This window comes from Peromyscus eremicus, chromosome 5 (genome assembly GCF_949786415.1).
Source record: "Peromyscus eremicus chromosome 5, PerEre_H2_v1, whole genome shotgun sequence".
Lineage (NCBI taxonomy): Eukaryota > Metazoa > Chordata > Mammalia > Rodentia > Cricetidae > Peromyscus > Peromyscus eremicus.
Genome location: NC_081420.1, coordinates 121,250,748 through 121,268,455, shown reverse-complemented (window position 1 = coordinate 121,268,455; position 17,708 = coordinate 121,250,748). Strand labels below are relative to the sequence as shown.

The following is a 17,708-nucleotide window of genomic DNA, read 5'->3' as shown; positions in this document are numbered from 1 at the left end:
TGTGCTCACACAGGATGCCAATGGGGCAGGCAGAAAACTCAAGAAGCAGTTTTGGCCTTTTTCCTTGAGAGTCTGTGCCCAGAGCCCTCTTATGGACAGCTGAGCAAAGAGCCAAGGCAGGGCCTGCCACAGGCTTCCAAGTTAGACAGAGTCACTCACGGTCTTTTTTTCTTTTTTTCTCTTTCTCTCTTTTTGATTCAAATGAGTACATCAGTGGGTTTAAGCTGGCAGATTGTATATGCTTTTTTATTTTTATTTTTGTCTTGTTGCTGAAGTTGCTAGGAAGCATTTAAAACTATAGTCATTCATTAAATAATCAGCACTGCACATGGTTTCTTAATTTTTTCATCTTTTTGTTTCACTTCATATAACAAAACCTTTTTTACATTATTTTTACTGTTTTTCACTTTGGGAACTACTTTATGGATTTTTTTTCACATATGATTCATTAATTTATCAGACACTTAAGCTTTTGCCTTATCATTTTAGCAATACTATTTCTTTAAAAACAACCTAAAACAGAAAAAAAATTAGCTGAGACTTCTAGTATGTTGCAGATCTATGAGAGACTTAGGTGTTTAGCTGTCACACTAGACAGTGGAAGTTGGCTATTTTTGTGTGAAATACCCCAAGTTTTTGAGTGAAAATCTGAAACTTCTTTGGAGAAAGTTATTTCGATAAATTCAAACTACTGAGCATGGTTTAGATGTAGTTGAATTGAAATAAAAATTAGTGGTGGGTTCTGAATCTCCAATGTTATCATCAATTTCTGAGAAAGGTGTTGTAGCTCAGAACATCCAGAATACCGAGGCCAGGGATTGGCTCAGTAGTAGAGTGCTTACCCAGCTTGTGTGAGGCCCTGGGTTTGATGCCCAGCTCTGTCAAGGAGAATAGAGGGAGAACTTACCTCATCAGAATGTGAGGTTTCCGGTTGCTGTTCCTGTTAGTTAAAAATCTCTTTATCCTGCTGGGCGGTGGTGGTGCACGCCTTTAATCCCAGCACTTGGGAGGCAGAGCCAGGCAGATCTCTGTGAGTTTGAGGCCAGCCTGGTCTACAGAGATCCAGGACAGGCACCAAAACGACACAGAGAAACCCTGTCTCGAAAAACAAAAAACAAAAAACAAACAAAAAAAAAATTATCCTTACCTTAATACTTTGGCTGGGAAAATTACATCAGTGAGATGGTTGGTTTTTCTCTGGTTGGTTGTAATTATTTTAAAATACTTTCATATTTTAACATCATGACTTGAAGCATTAGGTGAGCATTTCTGCTCACTTCCTGTAAGTTGTGGGTATTCTTTATATGAATGAGCTTGGTAGTAACATAAACTAATTCTGCTTAAAGGAATTATACTTTAAAGAGCAAGAAGTAACTTTTATTTATCAGCAGTGTGGTTCTTTTTCCTCCATTTAGATATGAAGTCAATTTCCAAGATGGTATTGACTGTGGAGGTGCATACATTAAACTGCTAGCAGACACTGATGATTTGATTCTGGTATGACATTTTAATATCTAAGAACACCTTATTAAAGTCAATAAGTATTTTAAGGAGTGGTTGACAACAACTGAAAAGTTCATTTTCAATTGAAAAAAGTAACTATGTCTTTTTCCAACATGAGTCTACATGATCTTTACAGTTTGCCCTCAAGATTCATAACACAGCTGCATTACTTGGTGAAGACATCAGTTCTGTGCTCATTAGTAATATAGATAACTGTGCCCCATCTGCAAATAGAAAAGACAGGTGCTTAGAGATGTCGATGAGATGTCAAAGTGGAGCTCTTCACAGGCTTGTTCAGAGAAGCACAAAGCAGAAGCGGCCCAAAGCCCACATTAAAAACTGGGCTGTTTCAAGTGTTGGCAAAACACAGAAAAAACTATAGTGGCTGCCCAGTTCTGATAGGTTGGGGACAGCTTTCTGCAAAAGAAAAGGCCGCAGTCGGAGCTCTGTCAGGGGTCTGGCTGGAAGAGAAGTAAGGAGACCCCGGGTATGTTGAGATGGCTTTGCTGTGGGCAAGCTCCAAGGAGCGCATCACGGGTTGCTTTCTGAACTGCTGGCCTTAGGATCAGGCAAAAGAGAGGCATTTGAGGCCGGAGTTAGTGAAGCTCTTGTTTTAGGTCTTGTCGGTCATGGTCTCAGTGGAAGGGTGGCTTGAATCCCTTTACTGCTTTATTGGACTCAGCGAATCCTCAGAGAGCCCTTCTGAGGTAGGAACTGTCATCTCCACATTTGAGATGAGATGACATGGGGATTCGGAGGGCTCAGAAACTCACTCAGCCACACACGCTTGGTCACATGGCAGTGGCAACATTGGAGCTGCAGTATCTGAGTACAGAATAACGTGCCAGAAGAGTAGGCCCCACAAGGGATGAAATCGAGTTCCTCTCTGTGTCTGAGCACATTTTACTAAGGGTATTTGCTGGTATCTTCCTGAATAATGGCAATGAATAATCCATCACTTCAATCTAAGGTCATAAATGTGCTTAATTTCCTATGTACTGTTAATGTATATTTGCATAAAGCGTTGAAGCTTTTTTCTGATGCTAAGGTACCAGCTCCTCCCTGCACCTTCAGGAAGGAAGTAGCGTGTGCTTGTCTAAAGGAACACATTACTTTGAAGCAGAAGTTTTCACTTTGCCGTATCCTTTATTGTCATTTGTATTAATTCTTCAATAAGTTGGCTTTTAATATAGTTTGTAAACTCCACCCACTGGACAGAATAGAGTCACTGACTGCACTATGACTCTGGGCTAATCTGGACCATCATCTCTCTTTGAAGGAAAACTTTTATGATAAAACATCCTATACCATCATGTTTGGACCAGATAAATGTGGAGAAGATTATAAACTTCATCTTATCTTCAGACACAAACATCCCAAAACTGGAGCTTTTGAAGAAAAGCATGCCAAACCTCCAGATGTTGATCTGAAAGAGTTCTTCACAGACAGGAAGACTCACCTCTATACCCTTGGTACACCTTTCATTCATTCATTCATTCAAAAGTACTCGCTGACCGCAGAGTTGCTGAGGGCCTGTCCTTTTGGGAGAAAACAAACGTCTCTACCTTCAAGAAGTTTATCTTTAGGGGAGACAGTTGTGTCAAATAATAAAACAGGGGAGAAAAGAAAGCCCCCAGCAGGGGTGAGGGGAGTTCAGAAGAGATACCTGAGTGGAAGTCATGTAGCATGCAACTTTCCTGACATTGTTTTGCTGAGTGGGGTTTACATAGGAGAATGTATGTTTGTAGGAAAAATGCATTTTTAGGGGTGATATTTACTGGGTCAGGAACTCTCAAGTGGTTCTAAAACAGTTTGAGTTCTTTGTAATATACTTGCAGCCTTTTAAGTTTGAGGGTTTTGTTTTAATATGAGGAAGATTGGGTTATATTCTGTAACTGTAAAAGAGGGACACTTTGTGGCCATGAGTCCCCACCAGGATTAGCTAGATGTTGAGTAGTTTTACCTGTGGAAATAATGGAAATTTTTATTATTTAAAAATGAGTTTTAAACAAATTTTGTCTTTATTTTAGAAAATACTGTAGCTAGTGATTTCAGCAAGTTTTGATTCAATACACTGGTTTTTCCTGGTTAGGAGAAAATTATATTTATAAAGTTCAGGCCATTTTAGTATTTAGAAGTATCTTTGCAATGTCTGTCTGAATAATAACTATAAAGTATTAAAATTGTTCTCCAGTGATGAATCCGGATGATACATTTGAAATCTTCATTGATCAGAAAGTTGTGAACCAAGGGAGCTTGCTAGAGGATGTGGTCCCACCTATCAACCCACCCAGAGAAATTGATGATCCCAGCGATAAGAAGCCAGATGAGTGGGATGACAGAGCCAAAATCCCCGACCCCAGCGCAGTCAAGCCGGAGGACTGGTAAGGGGAACTCAGCTACTACGTGGTGTCCAGTCTGAACTGGCCCAGGATGGGTGAAGCATGATCCTAATCAGTCTTAACAACAAAAACCTGGAGTCAGATACAGAAGGTGAAAGCTGAAAGATCAGAGAAGCAGAGCAGCAGCCACTAGAGACTTCTTACCTCTAAGAAATCTCAAATTGAGGGGAGGGGGGTCTTGTTTCCACCTGCCTTATATTCCTGTCTCCACCTCCCTAGTGCCGGGATTAAGTGTGTGCCATCACTGCCTGGCCTCTACAGTTAACTAGTGGCTAGCTCTGTCCTCTGATCTCCAGGCAAGCTTTATTTGTCAGAACACAAACAAAATATCACAACAAATGGGTCGGTGACATTTATAGCCAATGAAACTCTTTTAACAGCAATACTGTTTGCTTTCAATAATTTTGTATGAAATAATTTTCAGAAATGGATGTTGCATTTCCTTATCTTTTTAACTTAAAACTTACTTTAATATTTTTATTTTGTTGCCTTTTTTCATCATGTGTTCATTTTTTATGGTATCAGTTCTATGGGAAGATCTGTGAGTTTGAAACATCAAGCCTTTCATTTTAATTCCTGGCTTGTTCTTCCTCATATGTGTGTGGTATTCTCTATAGGTGACTATAGAGAACTGGGTTTTTGTTTGGTTGGTTGGTTGGTTAGTTGGTTGGTTGGTTTTGGTTTTGGTTTTGGTTGGTTGGTTGGTTGGTTTTGGTTTTGTTTGGTTGGTTGCTTGCTTGCTTTTGGTTTTGGTTGGTTGGTTGCTTGCTTGCTTTTGGTTTTGGTTGGTTGGTTGGTTGGTTGGTTTTGGTTTTGGTTGGTTGGATGCTTGCTTGCTTTTGGTTTTGGTTGGTTGGTTGCTTGCTTGCTTTTGGTTTTGGTTGGTTGGCTGGTTGGTTGGTTTTGGTTTTGGTTGGTTGCTTGCTTGATTGCTTGCTTTTGGTTTTGGTTGGTTGGTTGGTTGGTGGTTGATTGCTTTTGGTTTTGGTTTGGTTGATTGGTTGGTTGGTGGTTGGTTGCTTTTGGTTTTGGTTTTGGTTGGTTGGTTTTTGGTTTTGGTTGGTTGGTTGGTTTTGGTTTTGATTTTGGTTGGTTGGTTTTTGGTTTTGGTTGGTTGGTTGGTTTTGGTTGGTTAGTTGGTTTTGGTTTTGGTTGGTTGGTTGGTTGGTTGGTTGGTTGGGTTTTGTTTGTTTGATTGTTTGACTTGGCTTTAGGTTACCATACTGTCAGCAGCTTACAAAGCCATTGTGGGACTCATCACATCATCATGCCGAAGCACTGTTTCCCTTTACTAGCTCTGTATTTGTGTTGTTTCTATTTTGGGGGACTGAAGGTTTTCCTTAACTGAAATGCATTCAGTTGATGAGTCCCCATAGCTTGAAGTTGGATGGTGAGGGATGTCAGCATATCTTTCTTTCTACCGAGCTAGTCTTTGTCCTTGAGATATGGTTTGTGATTTTTGCATGAAGACCGTGTTCTTTTATTCCTAAGAACCATAGTTTTTTTTCCTGCTGGCTGCATAACTCTTAATTAAGGTTTGCTAAATAGATTATATTTCTTTTTGTATTTAACCACTGTGTTAGGTTGTGCTGTGTAACAAATATCCCCAAACATACCAAGCAAAGACAATGCATGCTGATTACTACCTCGGTGGGTTGAGGCAGAGATGTGGAGGAGGCCTGGCTGAGGGTGTCTGCCTCTGGCTTTGAAATGCTGCCACTTCCTAACCAGCTCAAATGACCCATTCCCAGGAGGTGTCCATCCTTCTCTACCTACCTAGCCCTCCCTTTAGGTGTGTTCGTGGAAGCTTAGATCACACTTCAGAAGCAGTGATCTAAGACAGAGAGACAGCACCCTTGAAATTGCTGCCATATTTTATAACTGGGTCTAGAAATAGCATGCTGCCGCCTGCTACCCCAAATGGAAGGAGACTTCACAAAGGTGTGAATACAAATTCCTCAAGTTAAAAAAAAAATTGTTCTTTGATTCCTATGAGACTATATGTAGCAGGAATCTTAAAAGTTCTTATTAATAAAATCAAATCCAGGAGCCAGGTATTGGGGTGAACACTGGATGATCAGAGAGACAGAACAAGTCACAGCTAACCTCACCTGGGCAACTTCTCAGCTAATCTTGTTTCCTCAGACTGGAAGCCTCTGTGTCCTCATATCCGAATGGCTCTCAGCTGAACTGTGCTGCTCAAAACCTAAAAGCTTAACAGCTAAAATGCTGTTAGTTTCTGGTCCTCACGCCTTATATACCTTTCTGCTTTCTACCACCACTCCCTGGGATTAAAGGCACACTTTCTGGGATTAAAGGCGTGAGTCACCATGCTTGGCTGTATCCTTGAACACATGGATTTCTGCCTCTGGAATGCTAGGATTAAAGGTGTGAGTGCCACCATTTTCTAGCCTTTGTATCTAGTGGCTGTTCTGTCTCTGACCCCAGATAAGTTTATTAGGGCGCACAATATTTTGGGGAACACAATACCACCACATTCCCTTTATTTTGTCTAAAATTAAAAAAAGCTTGTAACTAATACAAGAAAAACTATCCAACAAGTATATACAATATATACAGTCAAAAATAACATTAACAATGTCTAGTCCATTAACATTTGACAGATTCAGACAAAAAACTCCATTTTATATATTAACAATGTCCAGTCCAGTAACAACTATAACATGATTTTACAAACTTGTTGAAATGACTGTCCTTTTTGTTTTCTTAGTACAGTGAATTATAGTGACTGGTTGTCTAATGTTGACTAACAGCCCACTTGCTGAGCACTATTATTATCTTCTTTATGTCTTTTGTTGAGCATTTTTTTCAGATTCATTAAAGTATAAATTTTGTACTGCCAAATTCATTTGCAGTGCATGGTTCTGTGGGTTCTGATAGACACACCAATGTCTATGGCATTTTCATCTTCCCAGGAGGACCTCACGTTCTGCACCTCAATGAGGCTTCCTTCCCTGTAGCTTGGCAAAGCACTGTGTAAAGTGGACTCTTCTAGGATCTCCGCCTGTCCCCTGAGCCTGCCCTGTGCTGGCTCCTGCGTCTGCAGCAGCTGCCCTGCGCAGGGACTATGTCGTCATCGGTCCGTCCGTTCACAAATTGATGGAAAATTGCAGGATTTTCCAGTTTAGTGTAATTAAAAGTAAATGTGTGGTCAACAGTTACAGACAGAATTTCGGTTGGACATAAATTTCCCCTATCAAGGATAAATGCCTAGGAATGGATTTGCTGACCCGTTCAGGAAGTGTGTGTGTGTGTGTGTGTGTGTGTGTGTGTGTGTGTGTAAATTGGTGAGAAGCTGCCAGTCTTTCCCGAGGCCTTGCTATTTTGCACCCCACCAGCCTCACACAAGCGTTTCAGCTTCTTTACATTCACAGCACTCTATTTCTGTTTTTCTTTTCGGCCATTCTAAAAGGTCTGCAGTGGAATCCTACTGTTTGAACTCACATTTCCCTAATCTCACTCAGCATGTGGCTTTTACTACCATTTATATACTTCTTTGCTGAAATACCATTTTAAGTTTGTCAAATGCTTTTAGAAATTTCTTATTACTTTGTGTGCTTGTGTGTATGTGGTACCTGCCCCACAATGCCTGTGTGAAAGTCAGGACAACTCGAGGTAGTCAGTTCTCTCCTTCTATCATGCAGGCCTTAGGGGTTGAACTCAGGTCCTCTGTTTGGCCGCAAGCACCTTTACCCTCTGAGCCATCTGGCCAGCCCTACAGTGGGTTTCTTACAGGCAACATGTACTTGATTTGTTCTTCTCTTCTTTCAGTGAGTTTTCCCAGCTGTTTCATGTCTGAAAATGTATTTATATCAGCATAGTTTTTGAAGGTTTTTCACTGACAACTAAGCACCACTGGGCGCTGTCTCTGAGAATGCATCCATTTTTGTTTTTGTTTTTGTTTTGTTTTGTTTTGAGGCCTGCAGTTCATAATGGCAGGTTGATGATCCCTGCCTCGTGGGCCACTGTTTTCAATTTTAAGGTATTTTCCCACATTACCAGTTTTCAGCTGTGTAGTTTTGCTGTGTTCTGATGTGGATTTCTTTGTCCTCATGATTGTGTTTCTCCAGTTCAGTTCTTTTGCACGTCTTAGAGTGTGGGCACGCCGTTTGTGTGACGTGCAGATTGGCTGCTACTTCACTGAGTGAGCATCCTGAAAGCTCCATATGTGTATGTTCCACTGCTTGCTGTTGTCTCGCGTTTTTTTCTGTGTCTTTGAAAAATCATTCCCAATTCCTCCAGTCACTTGTTTGTAAACATTGGTGTGACCACCTGTCCAGAACCCCGGGGTGTTGTTCTGAAGAAAACCCAACACGTCAACTCCTGCTGATTCAGAGAGATGCTGACTGTAGTGGGGATGCCTTTCCTCTCAGGCAAACTGCTTCACAGAGGGTAGGAGCAGCAGGCTGCTTTAGTGGAATCATGTGATATGTTCGTACTGCCAGAAACAGCAGTGCACCTCAATGCGAACCCACTCCAACTCAGATTTCTGTGCCCAGAGAGAGGACGTTACCCTCAAACTCAGGAAGCTGTAGATGACAGCTTCATGTTTGGTGAAATGTGTGAGACTTGTGTTAGGAGGCACTAAAAGAAAGGCTGTTGAATGCCAGGATCTGGTTGCTATGTGTGTTCAGAGACTGACTCTGAGGTCGGGTCGGCCGAGTCTGTGCATCAGCAGAATTGGGTTTAATCTGTTTTGCAGCTTGAGGTTCGTGTGGGAAGCCATGAATGAGCTGATGATGTCAAGATGTCCGCTTTTCCACAGAGGTGGTGTCTCAGTCATTCTCCTACTCATCATGGTCATGCTCCTCGGGGTTTTCTTCCTAAGTCTTCCTGTTTCTTTTTAAATTAAAATACTAAAATTAAATATGGAGAGTTTATAATTTTTTAAAAATGGCGTAGGAGGAATCTTTTTAAGTCTGACATAAATTAGAAAAATCATAAAATGTTAATAAATTCAGCTGCTTGAAAACATATGGTTTGTAAATGGCAAAAGGAACAGCAGCGGACATGTGTTAAAGGCCAGGCATCATGTTAGAAACCTGTGGCGCAGCACTGGGAAAATATGATCGGGGCGTCAGGGTGTCACAGCCTTGGCTACATAGAAAGTTCCAGGCTAGCATGGGTGACATGAGAACCTGCCTAAATAAATAATAACCATATATTTAAAAACCGACGCGGACTGGTGAGATGGCTCATCGGGTAACGGTGCCTGCCACTGGACCTGACTGATGGCCAGAATTCCACCCTGGAGCCCACGTGGAAGAGAGAACCGATTTTGCAGCTTAGCCTCTGACCTCCTGTGTGCTGTGGCATAAGTGCAAATGCACACACGCACACACACACACACACACACACACACACACACACACACAGATAATAAATAAATGTGAATTTTTTTTTAAACCTGAGAAAGTAGAAAGTGGAAAGATTATATTTTTATAGTACACAGCCAGCAAAGGGTCAATTTCCTAATGTAAAAGAAACAGGCGACCTAACAAAATAAGAATGGTTTGGAAACGCACTGGCGCTGCCCTGTGTGCCTGGTTTGGGTGGAGGTACCGAACTCCTGGCTGTCGGGACAGGCTCTTCTGGCTGCATTTCTCCCAGCAGCTCCTCCTGTCTGACCTGACTCCTGCCAGGCTTGCCCACTGAGCCTGCTGCCAGCCTTCCAAGCTCTTTCCAGACCGAGTCCCCAGACTTTCCCAAGCCCTTCCCACATATGAACAACTTCCAAAGGCCTCTGAACCACACGGTCAGGGTTAGTCGTGGAAATGACCACATTCCTGGGTGCCAGTCTCTTTGTTAGATTTCCTTCACTGTGACAGAAAACACCCAGGAGTCAACACACACATAGGAAGAAAGACTTGGGCTCAGTTTCAGCATTTCATGCATAGGTGCCTGGCTCCATTGCTCCTGGGCGCGTTGTCAGTACACCTTGCAAAGGGCTGTGTTAGAAACAAAGCTTCCCACATTGTAGCAGCTGGGAAGCAAAGAGGAATCACTTTATAACAAAATCCGTTAAGTCTGAAATCCAATAAGCTAGGAATCCGAAAACAAATTGATTCATTCATGAAACCAACACCCTTATGATCCAGTCACAGCCTCAAGACCTCACTCTGAACTTGGCTGCATTGGGAACCAAACCTTCAACACATAAAATCCAAACCATATCAGCAGACATCTAGTACGTAATTTTTGCTGACTGCGTTTGAATGATAAAAGCAAGATTCAGCATTCAATGTATGCAATGCTATCATTTATATTTTTTTAAAAAAAAAAGTGTACATGGAACACAAGACCACATATGACAAGCAAATGAAGTGTGTGTGTGTGTGTGTGTGTGTGTGTGTGTGTGTGTGTGTTGGAGGTGTATGGTGTCCTTAGTAGGCACACAAACCAAATGATAGGACAGGACATACTGCTGCAGAACCCTCTGGACATTTTGACCTGTGTATTTAAGAGCTTCCTAAAACAGTGAATACATTGTCATAATGTATTTACAGGGATGAAAATGAACCTGCCCAAATAGAAGACTCAAGTGCTGTTAAACCTGATGGCTGGCTTGATGATGAACCGAAATTTATCCCCAATCCTAGTGCCAAGAAGCCTGATGATTGGTAAGCATTCTTCAATTCCAGGAAAGGGGCCAAGTGCATCCTGATTATCTACTAATTGTCACTATTGGAGGCTAATAGATTCCCTCTGCTCTAATAACTTCAGGAGTGATGACATGGATGGAGAATGGGAGGCACCACGTATGCCTAATCCAGCCTGTCAGATTGGATGTGGCGAGTGGAAACCCCCTATGATAGATAACCCAAAATACAAAGGAGTCTGGAAACCGCCAATGATCAATAATCCTAGCTACCAGGTAATGGCCACTGTCTCAGTTCTGTAATCAGGTAATCCTCACCAATATTCTGTTAGCTTTTAGAAGTTTGATTTGTAGCTTATGAAGTCAAAGAAAGTCAGCTCATTTAGGTTAGGTAAAGAGGAAGGATCTAGTGTGGACACGTGGATAGGGATCTAGTGTGGACATGTGGATAGGAATCTAATGGGGACACGTGGATAGGGATCTAGTGTGGACATGTGGATAGGGATCTAGTGTGGACACGTGGATAGGGATCTAGTGTGGACACGTGGATAGGGATCTAATGGGGACACATGGATAGGGATCTAGTGAGGATACATGGATAGGGATCTAGTGGGGACACATGGATCTCCCTGGGATGGGGAAGTAGATTTTACAGATGGACAGGGCGTGGGTGGGGACAGGAGTGGAGTGGTCAGGAGGGAAAAGGTGGTGTAGAGGGAGAGAGTGTGGGGAGAGACTGTTGGAATGGGGGGACATTTGGGGTGATGTGGAAACCTAGTGCAGTGGAAACTTCCTGGAATTAATGAAGGTGATCCTAATAAGGACTCCTAGTAATGGAGTCTTAAATAGACATCTCTTGTCACCAGTGAGGCCTCCAGTGACAGGGCTCAGTTGCATTCAATTGATTTGTTGGCCAAGGGGACCATGGAAATCCTTAAACAACCCCAACTGTTGCTAAGACAAATAATTGCTCTCCAAAAACTGACAAGGGGGGGCGTATTGCTAAAGACAACACCCACACAACTCATTGAACATGGAGACATCATCTTTTTGGTGCTGGTGGGGAGATGTACTTTGCCAGCTACTAAAAGAGAAACAAAGATCCCAACCCAGCTACAAAACCTTTGACCTACAACCTGTCTTCCTGCAAAATATGCTAGGGCAATGATGGCACAGAATTTATTGGAGTGGCCAGTCAATGTCTGATTTGACTTAAGGCCCATTCCATGAGAAGGAACCCATACCCAACACTGCTTGGGTAACCAAGAACCAGAGACTAGATAGCCCAGAGGCCTAGGGTACAACCAAACACTACTGGTCTTAAAAATAAAGTATCAATTTAAAAAAAAAAAAAAAAAGAAAGAAAGAAAATGTAGCAGCCAGGTGGTGGTGCACGCCTTTAATCCCAGCACTTGAGAGGCAAAGAAAGGTGGATCTCTGTGAGTTCGAGCCTGGTCTACAAAGTGAGTTCCAGGACAGCCAAGCAGCCAGGCTATGTAGAGAAACCCTGTCTCATTTTATATATTTCTTCCCGATAGTCAGGTGATGCTCTCTGTGGAATAAAGTTCCATTTTCAGAAGTAAATAAATGAGTTCTCATGGAGAGAACTCATGTTATCCATTTCAAGAATTAGTGTCTGTACTTCGTGAACTCCTTATTTATCTAACAGTGTCAAAATTCAGAATTGTGAAACTGTCAGACATTCTTGGGGGATCTGGCTTCGCTTCCATTGTTCATTTCCCCCTCTAGTTTGTCTTTGTAGTGACTCGTTGATGTCTCCCACACCGTACAAATGTGGTTATATGTTCTAATTCTTCACTGTAGTCTTTCTTCACAGCATTTTTCACAAAGTGTGTGTGTGTGTGTGTGTGTGTGTGTGTGTGTGTGTGTGTGTGTGTGATTGCTCTTCATCTTATTGTTTTTGAGACAGTGTCTGTCATTGAGCCTGGAGCTTTCTGATTCAAATAGACAGGCTGCCAGCAAACCCCAGGGTTGCCCTGTCCCGTCTCCTCAGGTCTTGGATTACAGGCCTCTCCTACAGTACCTACTTCCTAAATGGTGCTGGAGACTGACCTCAAGCCCTCCTACCTCACACAGGGGCAAGCACTTTACCAACTCAGCCGTCTTCCATCCCTTAGAAAAGGTTTCTTCTGTTCCTTTTTGTTTGTTTAATGGTGTCACTTTATTTAACATTGTCTTCATATGTTGTTCATTCCAGGGAATCTGGAGTCCTCAGAAGATCCCTAACCCCGATTATTTTGAGGATGACCACCCATTCCTTCTGACTTCTTTCAGTGCTCTGGGCTTAGAGCTTTGGTCTATGACTCCCAACATCTACTTTGATAATTTTATCATCTGTTCAGAAAAGGAGGTGGCAGATCGCTGGGCTGCAGATGGCTGGGAACTGAAGATAATGGTGGCGAATGCTAACGAGGTACAGTAGTGACTGCGGGGTGCGCCCAGATGCAGTGGCCACCGAATGCCAAGGAGATGGACTTGCCCACATTCTGCAGACAGACTGTTCAGCTTTTCTGCGTAGACTGTGGGGTGAACTCAGTGTGCACCTGAGTCCTATGTCCTCATTTCATTTGTTAAATTATGGAAGCTCTAATGAGATTCAAAGCCTACTTGTGGCTTGTAGCAATAAGAAATACTCCTTTGTGTTTTGATGTTGGCAGTGCAAGCCTAAGGTTTAGCATTAAACTAGATGCATTTCAAGTATTTTCACTTAGAGAAATCCCGAGAACTCTAAAGTCCACATCATTGTTCATCTCTATTGCAGTGTTGTGCACTCCAGGCTAGCTGGCCTGTGAGCCTCCAGAAACTGTCTCCACCTCCCACTGCACCATGGGGGCTCTGGTTATTGATACTGTCCACTGCATCCAGCATGTTCTGCAGGTGCCAGGAACTGACCTGCGTGTTAGGCACCTTTATCTGCTAAACCATTCACCCACCCCCATTTGGTTTCTTTAGACACGTGCTTGTCACAAATAAAATATATTGTGACCTCAGATTTTATTTACGAAAATAAAATTCATGCACAAGGGCCACTTGTGGAATCGTTCATATAAAAAGAAAAAGAAAAAACAATAATCCCTGGGTGATTTTATTAGTAAGTTCTTTAAATAACAGAATGTATTATCAAAGAGGTCTTTTTCTTCTTTTTCATTTTTGGTGTGGATGTGTAGTATAGTGGGGTGTGTGTGTGTGTGTGTGTGTGTGTGTGTGTGTGTGTGGTATAAAATCTGTATTTCCCAGTGGAAGTGTGTAAAGGTTCTGTGCTCATTTCTCCCACAGCCTGGTGTGCTCAAACAGCTAACCACAGCAGCAGAGGCGCGCCCATGGCTCTGGCTCTTGTACCTTGTGATGGCTGGGTTGCCCATAGCATTAGTTACTTCATTTTGTTGGCCAAGAAAAGTAAAGGTAAAGAAAACACACTTTTTCAACTTGGTTTTTCAGACTTGCTTGTGTTCCAGAGTTGTATGAATCAGGCAGTGTAATGAATCCAATATAGATGCAATAAATTCAGTTTCCTGTAAGATTTAATGAAAGTTTGCTATGTACCTTGTCAGTTAGTGCAAAAAAATGGTAGATAAATGTTATGATGAAGAGGACGCACATTGTCCATTTCAGTAATTAGTGTCTGTGCACTAAAAAAAAAAAAAAAGTGCTTTGCTTTTAGTAAAAACAGTTTTTGTTAAACTACCACAGAAAAAATATGAAGACATGGATCCTAAGACAAATGACATATGTAAACCGCAGACCAAGGCTGCTCTGGAACAAGGGGTAGAGGAGGAGAAGGCCCCGGAGAAGCCAGAAGATTTGGAAGAGGAAAAGAAACCCAGTGATGGTGACATGGTCATCGTTGAAAAGGGTGAGGCTATGCTGTGACTGTTGACAGATCCTGTCCTGCTGGCGCCGACAGATGACTGCCAGCCCTGCACATTTGAACTGCCAAGAGCAGGTGACTGGCAGTGTGGATCAGCAGTCCTCTGAGGGGGCCAGCCCTTGAGCAGCCCCCTGTCTCCACTGCTTGTCCACAGCCTCCTGTGCTTTGGAGACTCCTTGACTGAGAGTAGAGATGAACTACTGTTTACACATAATTGCTGTGTGAGCAGACATACCCTCACCCCAGCTGGGGCACCTACAGTACCACAAGGTTCCCCCAAATCTAGCTAGTGCGTACCTGGGGTTCCTAACAGGCACACAGGTAACTCAAAGGCAGTGTACATGTGTGTGCACATGTATGTCATGGACCATACATGGAAGTCAGAGGACAACTTGCAGGACTAAGTTCTTTAAAAAGAATGTGTGTGTCTGTGTGTATCTGTGTGTGTGTGTGTGTGAGAGAGAGAGAGAGAGAGGTGTGTGTGTGTGTGTGTGTGTGTGTGTGTGTGTGTGTGTGAATTCTTTAGGTTGTAAGTTCTCAGAGCCTTTGTAACTTACTAGTGTTTTATGTTGGTGTTTCTGTCTAGAGGGAATTCACAAATAACTAATTTGTGAATACTTAAATATCAACAGGGCCTTATTTTAGAAGGCAGTTTTGCATTTCCCCACTGCCCTACACTATGCATGTGGAAATATGTGTGAAAGGCAGAGGTGACATGTCCCACCTTCCATTTCCATTTCCTCAAACCTAATTTTTGGTAAAGTGAGTTTTTACTTTCTTCACTCTCAAGACATGCTCTCTTTTTTGTGTGTGGTGGCCTTCTCCTCCTCCTCTCTCTGTCCTTCTCCCCCACTCTCCCCACTTCCTCCCTGTCTTTTCATAATGACGGGGCAAAGTTGGAGATTTGGCTAAAGAGAATCCATAGGAGAATCAGTGGATGAAAAGGCAGATGGCACGGCCCACAGGGTACAAGATAATTCGGACAGCAAGCTGGGGACACAGGGGTCACCTCAGTGAAGACCTGTCACTGAGACACGCCTACCAGACAGCTGAGAATTATTTGGGCTTAGTATATTGTGTAATAATAATTTTAGAAACTTGTCCTTTGCTTCAAAAAGATGACTTTTTTTTACAAGTGTAAAATAGTAAGTATTTACAATTAGCTGGCTTTTTCTTTTTCAGTTTTGAAGAGTAGAAGTTGCTTTTTAATTGTGGAATTGCAATTAATCTCCCTTAATCGTTCTTAAAACTTTTCAGTAGCAAAATCCTAACTCATGGGTCTCTGCCTTTAATAAAATCTGTATTCTAGTAGAGGAAGTTGGTGAACCGGAAGAGAAGAGAGAAGAACGGGAAACCATAGAAGGGCAGGAGGAAATGGACAAACTGAATAAATCTGGATCAGAGGACGAGGTAAGCCTCGTGACAGGAACAAGCTTCCACCATGCTTCCCCGTTTTCTTGACTAAGTGCCTCCTAACATTTGAAAACAAACTGATAGAGAAGGCAGAAAACGCTGTGACATGTTGTCATCTTGACATGTGATGGAGGCACACTCCACCTGAGCCGCACACGATGGAAAAGCAGACCGCACTGGAAAAAAGGACCGTAACTCTCTTGGTAAAGATGGACGAGGTCACGAGCGTTTGTTTAAAAGGCAGTCCTCCTGCTGAAAAGACTGTTGTCTCAATCCACCCTCTAGTCTTTTCATGTGTATATTTGTCAGTAAGCTAAACTATTTTTGAATCGCATAATTTGGTGAAATAACTTGGTGTGCTGCAGGGAGAACTGTGAAGTGACTTCAGCTGCATAGTATCTCCATGCACGCATTTTGTTCTTAAAGTTTGCTGTTAGGTACACACACATTCCGAAAGGTAAAGAAAGGAGAGAAAACTGTGAAGACATTATGTTTTTTTCCTCTCCTAATTTTTCTGGAAGCTTTTATTCCAGAAGTTCTGATCTCTGTAAAACCAGCTCAGGGTTCATTACTCACAGAAACAGTGTGTGAGCAGTTTAATCCCTCAGCGGGAATCACACAACTTTTTCCTATGAGACTGAGACCGTGTTCTGAGTCATAAATAAAACGCTGCAGGAGCAGGCAGTAGTGGTCTTTGCCACATGCTTATCTGATGAGCAGGATTATTTTGAAAATGTCATCAGGCCAGCTGTAAATAAATAAGACATCAAGGCAGCTTCATGAAGTACAGGAAGGAGCCTGTCTGTGTAACACAGCGTTGGATGGCTAGAGCACACAGTTGAAACAATGAGAAATAAGCATACTGCTGCTCACTAGTTAAGGTTATGTGAAAGGAAACATTTCCTCATTCATTGTTTTCCAGATGAAAGAAGCCGACGAGAGCACAGGGTCTGGAGACGCACCAGTGAAGTCATTACGCAAGAGGAGGGTACGGAAGGACTGATGTGTCTCAAGTATTCCAAATCCCCAAGAGAGAGAGCTGGCATCCTAAAGTTAGCGTGCCCCAAAGGACAGTGAATCCATCTGCACAAACTCTTTCTAAATATCTAGCAATGTTACTTTTTCAGATACTTCTTTCTTTCTTTCTTTTTTTGGGGGGAAAGTAACTTTGAAGTTAACTGGTCTTTGAATTTAGAATAAAAGAAAAGTGGCACATTACATGAGATCCAAGAGATTAATATCCTTAGAAGTTACAGTTTTAATGGTTGGAAGATAGGTTTGGTTTTGTAGAGCAAAATCACACGTAGCCATCACACCTGCTATTGGAAATGTCAACTATTGGACTTTCCATTTAAATGGCTATAGAAGAAGATACAGGTTAGTTTTATAATAAAATTCAAGTATGCTCTGTTGTACAGACTGAAGGTAACAGAGTTCCTGTGTGATCGTTTGATGCTGTTGGATGGGACCCACACTTACCTTGCCTGTGTCACACTGTGGTTAGGGTCAGTTCACGTAGAGATTCCTTGACGAGGTGCTGTGTTGACAGGCTTGTCAACTGAACAAATGTTCAAGGGCCACTCATGCAATCACTGGGTAATATGCAAGCGTATTCTACACATGAACACAAGATAATAGGCTTGTCAAAACCAAAGGATGTACAGATTTTTGTTCAAGCTTTTGTAGCCACTTCATGACCAAATGGCTTATCTCATTCACAAAACTGTGTGCACACACTGCTCTTGAAAACGAAATTTAAATATTTTTCTCATTTAATTTTTTTTTTTTTTTGGTTTTTCAAGAAAGGGTTTCTCTCTGTAGCTCTGACCATCCTGAAACTTGCTCTAGAGACCAGGCTGGCCTCAAATTCACACAGATCTGC

The 17,708-nt window shown here is 42.2% G+C and overlaps 1 protein-coding gene across 4 annotated transcripts in view; it reads left to right on the top strand.

Annotated features, from left to right (window-relative positions):
* Clgn (calmegin) overlaps window positions 1-17,044 on the top strand; it is a 31,692-nt gene extending 14,648 nt beyond the window's left edge. For 3 of the 4 annotated variants that reach the window (XM_059264322.1, XM_059264320.1, XM_059264323.1), the window contains exons 6-15: window positions 1,416-1,497; window positions 2,783-2,975; window positions 3,698-3,887; window positions 10,433-10,546; window positions 10,650-10,800; window positions 12,743-12,958; window positions 13,822-13,947; window positions 14,236-14,398; window positions 15,723-15,823; window positions 16,749-17,044. In XM_059264322.1, coding sequence (XP_059120305.1) covers window positions 1,416-1,497; window positions 2,783-2,975; window positions 3,698-3,887; window positions 10,433-10,546; window positions 10,650-10,800; window positions 12,743-12,958; window positions 13,822-13,947; window positions 14,236-14,398; window positions 15,723-15,823; window positions 16,749-16,829 — 1,417 coding nt within the window. In that variant the 3' untranslated portion in view covers window positions 16,830-17,044. The remainder of the gene's footprint in view (window positions 1-1,415; window positions 1,498-2,782; window positions 2,976-3,697; window positions 3,888-10,432; window positions 10,547-10,649; window positions 10,801-12,742; window positions 12,959-13,821; window positions 13,948-14,235; window positions 14,399-15,722; window positions 15,824-16,748) is intronic. The other variant, XM_059264321.1, reaches the window with a different exon arrangement.
* The last annotated feature ends 664 nt before the right edge of the window (window positions 17,045-17,708 follow it).